The 13945-nt window shown below is 44.9% G+C and overlaps 1 protein-coding gene across 3 annotated transcripts in view; it reads right to left on the bottom strand.

Moving 5' to 3' along the window:
* Positions 1-13945, bottom strand: part of DPP6 (dipeptidyl peptidase like 6) — a 1686142-nt gene that overhangs the window by 175020 nt on the left and 1497177 nt on the right. For all 3 annotated transcript variants that reach the window (XM_040434145.1, XM_040434144.1, XM_040434146.1), the window contains one exon: positions 8400-8487. In XM_040434145.1, the coding sequence (XP_040290079.1) occupies positions 8400-8487 (88 nt within the window). The remainder of the gene's footprint in view (positions 1-8399; positions 8488-13945) is intronic.

Here is a 13945-nt window from a genome sequence, read left to right as displayed (position 1 = left end):
CACTGTGCCTTGCAGTAACACGCATAGGGAGTCTGCTGTGGTAGTAAAACAATACTGTGAGTCCGTATGACATGCAGATGACAGAAGTCACTCTTAGAATCACTGCACACTTCACTTATTTGGGCAGTTATGGGGTCAAAACTGACCTAATAACTCAAGTGTGAACTCAGCCTTACAGGTCAATGTTAGCATCAAGAAGAAGCGCACTCCTTTTACACCGTCGTAAGCTGAGTCCACATAGATGTCTACAGAACCTGTTCTATTAAATTCTTATAGAAGTAGAGCCCCCCGACAGACTGGAAAGGGTATCAGCAGTAAGTTTGTGTTGACATAACTAATTATTTTGCCCTTCCTCTGATACGTCAGAACAGTAACCCCCCAAAAAATCAGATCCTTTCTCTTGAGCATCCGCCTTTACTCGGTCAGCATTTGGTCAGTAATCCATCAGTATTGCTAAACAAAAAAGAAAAACAGGAGTAGATCCAAAACAGAGATGACATGTGAATGGATTATTTGCATGTCTTCTGTGTGTTGAACCCACTCCTGCTTTTGGCTACCAAATCAAAAGCCAATTCTGATGGGACTATACAGGCCTTACACCTGCTACATAAACAGGATTCATTTTGAGTCTCATTTTTCCTTCCTTCTGACTGACCAAAAGAAGGGTCAAATAAATAATGTCAACCAGGCCAAAAAGGCAAAATAGTGGTCAGTTAATGGAGTGGGGAGGGTGGGGACAGCATGAGAAGTCCACAGAGTAGCCCAATGACATAGTGGTGAGGTGGAAGCAGCATGAGGAGGCCACAGAGTGGCCCAGTGACATAGTGGTGAGGTGGCAACATGAGGAGACCACAGAGTGGCCCAGTGACATAGTGTTGAGGTAGCAGCAGCATGAGGAGACCACAGAGTGGTGATTTGGCAGCAGCATGAGGAGAACACCGAGTGGTGAAGTGGCAGCAGCATGAGGAGACCACAGATTGGCACAATGACAGAGTTTGGAGGTGGCAGCAGCAGCATGCAGAGGCCACAGACTGGCAAGGTGACAGTGTGGAGGTGGCAGCAGCAGCATGAGAAGACCACATAGTTGCCCAGAGACAGAGTTGTGAGTTGGCAGCAGCATAAGACCACAGAGTGGCAAGGTGACATAGTGTGGAGGTGGCAGCAGCAGCAGCATGAAGAGACCACAGAGTGGCAAAGTGACATAGTGTGGAGGTGGCAGTAGCAAAAGCATGAGGATGCACAGAGTGGCCCAGTGACATAGTTTTGATTTAGCAGCAGCATTAGGAGATCACAGAGTGGCAAGATGACAGCAGCATGGTGACAGAGTGTGGAGGTGGCAGAAGCAGCATGAGTAGACCATAGAGTGGTTGTGAGTTAGAGTTGTGAGTTAGCAGCAGCATGAGAAGACCACAGAGTGGCACAATGACAGAGTGTGGAGGTGGCAGCAGCAGTATGAGGAGACCATATAGTGGCCCAGAGACAGAGTTGTGAGTTGGCAGCAGCATGAGGAGGCCACAGAGCGGAAAGGTGACATAGTGTGAAGGTGGCAGCAGCAGCATGAGGAGACCACAGAGTACCAAGTTGACATAGTGTGGAGGTGGCAGCAGCAGCATTAGGAGGCCTGAGTGATGAGGTGGCAGCAGCATCAAGAGACCACAGAGTGACCTGGTGACAGAATGGGGAGGTGGGTGGCAAAAACCCGCTGATGATGGTGGGTGTAAGAAGGAGCACTTGGCATCAGATGTATGGCATCAGGCGGGTGGCAGAATCAGAATAGTAGCTGAGGCAGGTACCCAGAAGAAACCAGTTTCATTTGTCAAGATTTGGGTGAGGCAGCATGGATGATCTAATCTGATGCATCAGGCAAATCCTGGCTGATGCACGCCTGATTCATCTTGACAAAGGTCAGTCTCTCCAAATTTGGGGTGGACAAGTAAGTTCTCCTTGGGGTAACTATGGCCCCCGCCACACTAAACACCCGTTCTGATGCCACACTATTGGCTGGGCAGGACAGCTTTTCCAGGGAAAACTCGGCCAGTTGCGGCCACAAAGCCAGTTTGGCTGCCTAGTAGTCCAGAAGATCTTCAATGTGGGGTGGCAGGGTGCTGTCCAAGTATGCTACCACCTGCTGGTTCAGTTTCTGCTCCAGGTCTAGCTAATGCTGCTGGTGAGTAGTTTCTTCACTAGAAGGGTGAAGAAAGCTGCTCATCAGCAACTCTAGACTCAAGCTGCTGATGAAGTTGGTACTGCTCCTACCCCCCACCCCGCCACAGCAGCCATAGCAGTGGAACAGGAACACAGAGGCATCCCCCCCGGTCAGACCCGCGAGAGGATGGACGATGGCGCAGATAGGCAGCGGCCAAGTGACTACATAGGATGTCTCTATAGTAGTTCAGTTTGTCCTCCCTCTTAGTTGGTGTAAAAAAGGCCCCCATTTTGGACCGGTAGCGAGGGTCCAACAAGGTGGAAAGCCAGAAGTTATCCCTCTGCCGAATGGTGACAATTTTGCTGTCACTACCCAAGCAAGTGAGCATGCAGCAAGGCCATTTGCGTAAGTAACTCGGAGGGACTCCCTGCCTCCATCTCCACTGCATACTGCCACGGTGTGCCTGGGTCATCTGCCTCATTTTCCTCACCTCCCTCTTGCTCCTCCGGCTGCTTCTGCTCCTTCTCTCCTGTCACCGGTGTAGAAAAGCCACCCATTTTGCTACACATTGCTTGTGCTCCAATGTCCTCCTCCTCCTCCAATTCAGCCCCTACATGGCTCTGGAACACCACATCGGAGCCACGGTTCTCCCAGGCCACTTTATGGTGACACTGCATAAGTTGACGCAGGGCCGTGATGCCAACATTGGCACCCTGGCCATGCTTGACCTTCTGCCCATATATTTGGAAAATAGCCATGTTCACCTCCTTCGGCGGCTTAACAGAAAACTGCCACACCGCCGAGTAGGTGATTTTACCCTCAACACTCTGCACTGACTGACTGCTATGGCCGCTGCCTCCGTGAACTCTTGCACCACTACTTTCTGAGCAGGTAGGCTCCTGCGAAGCGGGTGGTCTACCCTGGGCACATTTGGCTTCCGACCTTCCACTACTGCTACCCTGCTGACTCCCGGCCACACTAGCGACTTGCTGGCTCCGCTGCTGCCTCACGGGTAAGCTGCCACCCTCTTCTCTCAATGATGATGAAGCTCCCAATTGTGATCGGCTACATCATCATCGAGTACTGTCTGCACGTCACTGAGTTCCTCCTCAACAGTCTCTGAGCCAGGAGCCTGACCGCTCACAACACCAGCTCCCACGCCACTTTCCTCATCACTACTTGCCAGCCTACCGGAGGAAGCGGCGGATGTCTCCTCTACATCTTGGCTGGCCAGTAGCTGCTGACTGTCATCTAGTAGCTCGTCCTCTCTGTACAGTGGAGCTGAGCCCACAGCATATAATACTTGTCTGGCTGAGGGAACAGAAAAGGACAGGTTGAAGACAGGTGAGGGCACAGGGCCTGCTCCCGGGCCATGCCAACTAAGGGTTGTGTCTGACGAATCCACCGACTCTTGGCTGGGGGTGTCTGATGTCACTTGGGACGAAGTGGATGACCGAGTCAACCATTCAAGAACCGCTGGGTTGCTGGTCAAGACACGACCGCTGGATGACACTGGAGCTCAGGCCTCTCAAAGTGACCCCTGCTGCCACGCCCCCTTACTCTGCTGCGACCTGTGCCTGCGCCAGAAATATTTAGGACTCTGCCCCTCCCCTGTGCAGGGCCTGGCACTTCGCTGTCTGACATACTGTTAGATCAAATAAATAAATAAAAAGGAAATTAATACACCCCAAAAAAAGCTGTAATTTTGTCACTTCACCGCACAACGGCTTCCCCCCCCCCACTAATACAGCACAAAAAAGGCTTTAGAACATATAACTTCACCGCTGAACGGGTAATAAGACTTTTATTTTTCACTAATACACCACAAAAAAGATTGTAATTTTGTCACTTCACCGCACAGCGGCAAATAAGTCCTTTTTTTCCACTAATACACCCCAAAAAAGACTTTAGAAAATATAAATGCACTGCACAACGGCTAATAAGACGTACAAATATTTCCTAGTAATACACCCTGTTAATGGCTGTATCACACAGCACTTACACCCCAATACCAAGCAAGGTTTGCTGGAATTACAGAGGTATCATCTATTGCAAACCTAAAAGCAGCAGTATAATGGCAATTTGGATCCCAAGTCAGTGCAGCAAGGTGTAATAGAATTACTAGGCTGTATACTCCCCTATTGTACCCTGTTCTCCTTTTATAGTGTGGAAAAATTCCTCCCTATCCTTTCCCTGCACTTCTAATGATCTTTCCCTGAACTTCTATTCAGCCCTAAAAAAGTTTTAAAGTTTTTTCTAAAACTTTCACTACCACCTGCTGATGTCCCTGCACTAAGTACACTGGAAAATGGCTGAATCCAAGATGGCTGAGGGTATTTATAGGGCTGTGACATCACAGGGGCTGGGTGGCTGCTGATTGGCTGCATGCATGGCATTGTGGATGATCCCTCGTTCCCAGAGTTCTTTGCTCCATGTCCTAACACGTGCAGCAGCCATTTTAGGAAAAAATGCGATTCGTTACCACGAAGCGTATGGAAATTTGGATTCAGTGCATTTTTCCTGAAATTTGGATTGAATTAGTCAACTTCGATTTGCTCATCTCTAGTTGTGTACAATCAAGTAGGTAGAGATGTTACCAAAAGTCAGACCTTGTAACAAATATATTAAGGGGGTTGTCCAGGATTGGTAGTGTGTGGTATTGCAGCTCAGCCCTACTCATTTCAATAAGGCTGAGCTGCAATATCAAATACAATCTCTGGGTAGGTGTAGCGCTGTTTCTGAAAGACAGATACTTTCCTTCATGCAGAAATGGGTATTAAGAATATCAGTGTCCACTACTTCGGAACAATGCCTGCTTGATGTGAAAAACCCTCCACAGTATCTTAGATCAGTCTACAGGGACAAAGGGGCACATTTATTAAGACCGGCGATTTAGACTTAATAAATTAGGGCTCTTAATAAAGCCCTAAACTGGCGGTGGATCCGCAGAAGTTATAAAGGCGCAGACCTCTCCATAACTTTGGTGCATCCAGCGCCAGTTCTAAATGTAAGACCACTTCTGGGCGGTCTTACAATTAGACCTTTTTCTACACCTAAAACAGGGGTAGAAAATGGTGAATGAGACGGGCCTGCAGACCCACCCCTTCCCCACCCACACCACGCCCACAATTTTAGACCTGGCATGATAGGGGCGAAGTGGCAGATAAAGGTGTAACTAACCACTATCTGCACCTGAAATACGCCTAATTTAGGTGTATTTCAGCATAATAAATGACCACTTAAATTTTGATAGTGTGGACCTCCTGGTGTTTAAAGTGTTTGAAAATAGGCTCTGTGTGATGTACAATAATAAAATAAATCCTACTCGTCTTATAGATTCCCTGCTGTTCCCGTTCTGATGTTCCAGCTCCTCTGTCTTTGCTTTTTGGACCTTCTCGACACATTCGAAATGATCGCTTGGCCAATCACTGGCTAAAGCGAGTCACAGCTGCAGTGTGGGAGAGGGACTGAGAAGCTAAGACAGGCAGGGAACTGTGAAGCATTGGCAACGGAGCACCGAGAAATCAGTAAGCTGGACAACCCTTCAAACCTATATTAGAAAGTTTGAGAACTACATATGTTTACTCCATAAGTTTCCCCCCATAAATTTTCCCCCCTTCCTTAATGACTAAGACAGCAACATTTCCATCTATCAAACTTTTAGAGTAGCCATAGGTACCACAACAGTCCCAAAGATTCGGACAGAATGATCATGCTGTGAGCTCGGCTATATCAGCATTTTTACAAGGTGTGCATATTTCATGTCAATGTCAAAGTTAGTTTTTCAAGATTTGTCCCTATCTGTCTATTGGCAATATTCAGAGGGAAGTAAAGGTAATGAAGCGATCTAAAGAAACTGCCTCCCACAGCAAAACATTAGAAAAGTTTTTTTTCTGGAAAGGAAATATTCAGTTCTGTAAAACTTTGAATGAGTGCTATACAATAGCATGGGAAAAACACATACTCGGTAAGAGCCATCAGCAGAAACCGTATAGCAGATGTATTAAACTGTAACCTGTACAGTGTCGGTTAAGCATGCCTTGGGCCCACCAATCTATACAGAACATCTACACGTTCATTTGTATTTTCATCCTTAATTTTTGAGAGTCAACCCATAAGAATTGTCTATACCAGCAAGTGGCAGGACCCAAATCAGCTTCAAATGTGGTTGTCTTCTGCTAGTCTACTGGCACAAATTATTAGTTTAGAACCAAGGCCTATGGGAAGCTCCTCTGGCATTCAGGTAGGCCATTCTGATTTGGTAGTAATGCTTTTTATGGGAGGGTACTATACAGGCTTGGACTGGCCCACAGGTGAACAGGTGAATCCTCTGGTGGGCCTCCAGTCCCCAACCCCCTGCACAAGTAGACTACCAGCATATGCATCCATATAAAAACTGGGTGGATTATTTAAGAAACCACCCAGCTTATCACTGAAGATGCATGTGGTTGAGTTGACTTCTAGGCACAGAGGCAGATCAACCAGGTCAATCCAGGCTAGTTAGATGGCTACTACTGAAAAATGGGTTTGCCAATAAGGATCGGGTAATAATAAGGTAGCTGTACAGTGGGCCCCCATAATGTATTTTACTGGTGGGCCCTAGACAGCCCAGTCAGACACTGGTACTATAACACCCATCAGTCTTGGGTATACCTGTTTATAGCTGGGACGGACAGATAGGGCAGCAGGAGTAACATGCCCTACTCTGCATCTTACCAGATATGATTTGATGGACCACAACGTTATTAGATAGTTGGGATAAAATCTGGATACATTTTGCTATGTGGACTGTTGAATGGAGTATATTTAATTCCCTCTATCACTTGCTGTGATCAATCATTTGGAAATTAATTGCACCAGATAATTAAGTATATAATGGATCTTATTTACCTGCATAGATATCATGACAACCGAAATATTGTGCACCGCACAGCAAGGATTTCATTAATGTATTATTCTGCTTCAGTATGTTTGCTTAAAATAGCCGGCATATGTTACAGAACAGGGGGCAAATTTAATCTTTCACAGCCCCGGGGAGATACTGTTTTTATGTTTACACAAAATTATAAACAGATATGAATATTATACTAATTAAGGGCAAATGGGCAAATGTAGAAAGCTGGCGAGTAGAGATAAGTGAATTAATTCTACATGAATGAAATCTCTTATAAATTTCCCAAAAGATTCAAATTTCATCAAATAAGAAACTTTTGTGATTTGACCCTCACAAATTGCTCAAAATGACACCCACCATTGTATGGAGTAGTATCAGAGAAGAAGGCATCTGTTACCAAAGAGAGAGAATTTTTTGGATCATTTTTTTAATAAAATAAAATCAAACAATGCAGTGTGTTATTAAACAGGCTGTTTGTCACCACCGGCTACCATCCATTTACCCATAGCCATATACCGTATGTCACTGTTATTTTGACATTACTAAAGCTGCCTTGGCATTAGACCTTAAAAGGTTGGATACAGTCCTAGGAGATTCCAGAGTGTCATACACAACATTCCAGGGCAACTGGGGCACTTTTGATTTGAACCAAATGTATTCAGACCAAATGGAATCTGACGGCTAATTCTACTAAATCGGACGCTAAACGAAATTTTGGGAAATTTCCTTAACTTCACTAGTAAATAATGCAGTGGTAGCGTTGTTTGTTTCTATATCAGATAACTGTGCAGCACTTGAAGGAAATACAACAGTTCCAAAAATACAAATCAATAGAGAAAGATTTGTGCAGATACTGAATAAGCAAGGAATGCAGCTCTGAAGCCTGAATAACTGTAAATCAGTCTAGGCTAAATTATACATTGTAACATAGGATCAGTAAAAGATAAGTAATACAGTGTATTGATGACCTGTTGAAGATATTGATGACCTATCCTCAGGAGGCCGGGGCCAGTGACGTTCACCTTACATTGTTCACGTGGACTAGTGGCGGCCTTAACCCCATTCAAGTCAATAGGGCTGAGCTGCAATACCAAGCACAGCTGCTGTACAATGTACAATGTTGTGCTAGGTAAGCTGCCGGGAGGCCACAGTGCTCACCAGACCTCTGATGATTGCCGCAGCTTTCAGAACGGCGGGTGTGCCGGGACTCTGACCCCCGCCAATGTGATATCGCTGATCTATCCTGAGAATTGGTCATCATTATGTTTTCCATGATAACCCGTTTAACTTTTTTTGGAGATTTATTCTATATGTGAACTGATGAAATGATATTCACTATATGCAATATTTGTGACTTACCAGTTGCTGGCCCTTAGCGCCCCATCCTGCATACTGGAGATATGCTTTCTCTACTTCTACTTCTGGTGGGTTTAAGTCTGTAAGTTTACTGTAAAGAGAAGGAATCAGAAAAACTAATTTGTAATATAGCATAATAGTTTTTCATTTGATCACATTGATATGGCACTTTACTATGTAAAATAATTCATTTTGTATCCATCGTTAAAGGGACATTCCCATCTCAGGCATTTGATGCATATTCATAAGTTATAACATAAATGTCTGAAAACGCCCTCTCTGATCCCTGTCCCATGTACAAGCAGCCGCAGACAAAATGGAGAGGAGGTCCTCTATCCTCTCTATTCATATGTAAGGGAGTTACGAAATGAGTGCAGAGGGAGACTGTTCTGAGTGAGATGCCGCCTCTCTATTCAGATTGCATCTGGTTGGGACCACATAGCCAGGAGGAATATCATCAGAGGACAACTATTTTTACTTTTTGCGAACATTGTGTATGTCCAGTGCATTTGAAGATGTTCCCCAGACTGTCCAGAATGCGTTTTTCTATTCCCCAACGGCCTTGTGTGAAACCATCAAAGCAAAATCCCCTATAAAACTCAATGCTAGATGTAAACTTCTAAAAAGGATGGAAGTTAAATTCATTATCTTCAGTGACAGCAATTTACATTTTGGTGGTTAATTCTCCTCACATCACTAATCTCAATTTGGTAATTTTTCCATGTCATTGAGAGGAAGAAAATTACACATTTGATCAACAAGATAGTAAATAGGCTCATGCAAGAAGTACTATAATTAAAACAAATGTTTTATAACAATGTTACATCAAGCAAAGGTGGGGAGAAAAAATGATTAAAACTAATACTTCCAACAAGGAAACAGACGAGTGTTGTCAGTTCCAGTCAATGTCTCATCTTTCAAAAACATAAGATTCAATTACACTGACGAGTGAAGCATGAACCTTCCAAGATAAGCATTAAAACGCTGTAAAATAAGATTGTCACCAGCCACAAATGGTGACCTTAACATACATTGATCACTAGATCTGTATAATTGCCACTATCATTGGACAACAAAAATCCCTGATCAATCGAAGGTGCCTCAGCTTCCTATGAGAACCTACAACAGGTGCAAGAAGATGTTGGCGTTGTCAAATCTTTCAGTGAAGGAAAAAAGAACAGTGGGATTTCAGTTAAATAAATTGATCACAGAATCAAATCATTAGATGAGTCCCTTTCCAAAATGTGTATAACACGTCATTAACATGTTTTGTAGTACATGGCTTTATAATGTTCATATAGTAGATTAAGAGTTTGGTTTTCTTGAGACTGTCTGTTACATATAAATCTTTGTTCTAAAGTGGTAGTTGCCAAACTATCTCCATATGGGATCTACTTTTTTTGTGGTGTCTGAGTAAAGTGATCTTCTAGGGGACCAGAGACAGGCATTTATTGAGTGACATGGATATTACTGTAAATTTTTGAAAGCCCCAGTGCACCCATAATATTAGAGCAGTCAAATGTCTTTACTTGCTCCCCTAACTCTACAGCCATGTCTTCTCTATACATGACTGTGCTTCTTCTCCTCTCCACTCTTTGCTAGAATGCTAGTAAGCCAACAGGGCATGGGAGATCCACACTAATAGCATTGGCCACGTCTCAGGCACACAAACCAATGAGGAGGCCAATTCCCATTTCTGTGTAGAACCAGCACTAGAGCATCCTAATGGTTTAATATTAAGATCTACTGGTCTCTTCTCTAAGGCTGGTTTTACCCGCCACAGCTGATGCTGATGTGGACATCATCCCACCCACCAATGGTGGTCAATGAATAAGTGATTTTGAAGGTAATAACACAGGTTTACCTGCTAAATCGTGTGGCCATTGACAGCCACAGAATCATATGGTAGCTTCAGTGTACAGAACAACCTAAGGTCTACTAGTGCAAAGCACATATGCTACTTAGCTTGTGAAGGGTCTGTTGCTTATACTGGCATTATAACTTTCTCTTTTGAAGGTTGCATGTATGAGTGAGTTAATACAGATAAAATGGCAGTGGTGTACATAGACTTAAAAGGAACCTGTCGCCTGCATTTGGGGTATAGAGCTGCTAGCACATCCGCGATATCCTTTCCCCATAGCTCTCTGTGCTTTTATTGTGTAAAAAAAACGATTTTATGTATATGTAAATTAGGCTACTAACGTTTCCGGTGCCCAGCCACGCCCACTATGAAGGAGCCCAGCACCGCCCCGCATAGTCCGTATCTTCTCCTTGCTCCCCGAGGTCACAAAGCTAGAGTGCCATAATCTCGCGATGCACGAGCTAGCGCATGCGCAGTGTCAGCATAGTGCTCCTTCCCTGTGCTGGCATCAGCCTCAGGGAACGAACTGCGCATGCGCTAGCTCACGCATTGCAAGATTACGGCGCTCTAGCTTTGTGACGTCGGTGAGCAAGGAGGAGATTCAGAGGATGCGGGGCGGTGCTGGGCTCCTTCACAGTGGGCATGGCTGGGCTCAGAGTCAGAGAACGCTGGACTCATCTCTCAAGCATGGAGGAGACAGGACTCATCTAAGGTTAATTTACATATCTATAAAATTGTTTTTTTGACACAATAAAAGCACACAGAGCTATGGGGACTGGATATTGCGGATGTGCTAGCGGCGATCTAGCAGCCCATGTCTTCAGCTCTATTCCCAAAATCCAGGTGACAGATTCCCTTTAATTAAATAAGCCTCATAGCAAATATTAAAATGGAGATCCTTTCTGGTGCTGGTTAACATCCACCATCACACCTGTATCCACTATGGATAGGAAGACTTTTTGCCCCATCTGATTCCATAATATTTGGTTTAACTTTCCTAAACCTTGTATGCAGGTCCTCTGGAAAGGGTTCCCTACAGAAGTTCTTAAAGGGTTTCTACCACCACATTTTGACCTAATTAGCTGTCAGACACTAGCGATCTGCTAGTGTCTGCTGTACCTAACCATGCTATTGTAATTCCTTTCTCTGCAGCGGTTACCCTAAAAAAGGTAATTTTACTGGTATGCAAATGAGCCTCTAGGTGCTATGGGGGCGTCTTTTCAGCACCTAGAGGCTCCGTCCACTCACCATTTCTGCCGCCCAGCGCGCTCCAGCCCGCCCCTCTCCTCTAGATTGACAGCCTACTCGCGCCTGTGCCGTGTTCTTCTGTATTCGGCACAGGCGCAGTGACTGTCTCCCTGCGCCGGCATCTTCACTGCGCCTGCACCGATTACGGCGCAGGGAGCAGTCCAACAATCACTGCGCCTGCGCCGAATACAGAAGCACCCGGCGCAGGCGCGAGTAGGCTGTCAATCTAGAGTAGAGGAGCGGGCTGGATTGCGCTGGGCGGCAGAAATGGTGAGTGGACGGAGCCTCTTGGTGCTGAAAAGACGCCCCCATAGCACCTAGAGGCTAATTTGCATACCAATAAAACTAAGTTTTTTAGGGTAACCGCTGCAGAGAAAGGAACTACAATAGCATGGTTAGGTAGATCAGACACTAGCAGATCGCTAGTGTCTGACAGCTAATTAGGTCAAAATGTGGTGGTAGAAACCCTTTAAGGCATGCAGCCAACTTAATCTGGATCCTCTTAATCTAGCGGTCCCAAATCAACCATATGTTCTACCACTATGGCACATACAGGCTTGGTTAAATGGATTATCTCATCAGAAACAACACCTTTTAAAATACGGTCACCAGGACGATGAGATAAATGCCCCGAGTCCTGCACCTGGATCGTCCTTCAAACAGTTGATTTTTGTTACTGCAGGGACAAAATAGTAATAAATGGTGGCCATTTAGATGAATGGCTGCCCATTTAATACAAGAACAGCATGAATCTAAAAGATCAGGAACAACAGAGTGGCTCTCCAGGTGTCACGGGGCGCCAAAGGCGCACTCGGTCTACCATCAGCCGCAGACCTGCTGCTTAGCTTCGGGAGCGAGGATCTGTGTTTGGCCTCATTCCCAGGGCGGCTCTGCTAGCTGGGAGGCTCCCTGCTCCTAGGTCTGCCTTGAGCGCCGAGCTGATCACTCGGTGCTCGATTTGTCTGTCGGTCATGTGACGCTGGCCACGTCACATGACCCTCACTCCCCACTATAAATACAGGCAGCCTGCTGGCCACAGGTTGCCTGTTAATTTTAGGTATCTGTTGATTGTTTTGTTCCTGCATACTTACCTGATCCTGTGTTCCCTGACAATCCTCTGCCTGCTCCTCCTGTACTGCGCATCTATCCTGGTATCCTGACCCCGGCTTCCACCTGACGATTCTTTGCGGACTCCTGTTGTACTTAGTTTCTCTCCTGGTATTTGACCTCGGCTTTTCCTGACTATTCTCTGCTGATTCCTTAGTACTTCATAGCTCTCTAGGTATTGACCCGGTCCGTTCACGTTCCGTTATTTGTCTTGTCTGTCTTCCCAGCACGTATCCTAAGTTAGGGACTGCCGTCTAGTTGTCCCCTGTCATTAGGACTTGCGAGGCAAGTAGGCAGGGCCAGGGGTGAGGGTGGAGTGCAGTGGTCACTATCCTCCCCCCTGTGTGTCGTGTATGTTACCGTCACACCAGGTTTGGATCCCAAAGAAGTAGGGGGTGGGGGTGTCCCGAATGGGGTACTCTTCCTTGATATCCATATGCCCTAATAGAGTAAATGGACAGAGTTTTGTATTTTCTACATTCTCCTGTGAAAGCCTTTCTATAGCTGTGGCTATCACGTCTGAAATAATTGAGATTTATCAGTTTATATCCAACTTCTGGAGTTTTCTCACAGTTCGATAAATCTTCACTTATATCAGGAGTCAACTTCCTGCCACAATCTCATCATGAAATAAGACACAGCTGCTCATCAAATTTCCCATCAAGCAGGAATGCTATAGCTTGAGCACTTCAACATCGCAAAACAATCGGAGGAAATGTAGTAGATGTCAGAGGGTTAACTAGAATCTAAAGCTGTACATTCCTGCTCAGCCCATCAACCAGACAAGCACAATTCAAAGAAATATGTTACTCATTGTAAGTAGAGCTTTGGCCACACAATCACCATCTGTTCAACAAGAACTAGACATTACTCTGTCATCATAATCAAGAGAATGCTTTGTATCTCATGTTTTCTTTGTCTTCAGCATCTAAACTGGAGCAAAATCTGAACTGGTCGAGAATGCACTGTAATATAAAATAATACATTGACTTACATTAAATGTCACATACGTGTAATTCATTGTCAATCACAAGAATTGGCTTGTTCTGTTTCTATGGTTATGTGCAATGCTAAGGATACAGAAAAGTTTTTCCACCATCAGAGGAAACTTTTTAACTACATTTCTAGTCATTTAAATATATATGATATAATTTGGAAACTGCAATTTGGTTGGTAGGGCTTATCATGGACAGACACTAAAGGGGTTGTGTCTGAAACATAGTCTATATTTTTCAAACCAATACCTGGATCTGGATACTTTTGTAATTGCACGTAATGAAAAGTTTAGAATAGCGAGTGAGCTATTTAAAAAAAGTATCGATATAGCGCCACC

Source organism: Bufo bufo, chromosome 5 (genome assembly GCF_905171765.1).
Source record: "Bufo bufo chromosome 5, aBufBuf1.1, whole genome shotgun sequence".
Lineage (NCBI taxonomy): Eukaryota > Metazoa > Chordata > Amphibia > Anura > Bufonidae > Bufo > Bufo bufo.
Note: the sequence above shows the minus strand (reverse complement) of the source record. Positions and strands in the feature narration are given on the sequence as shown.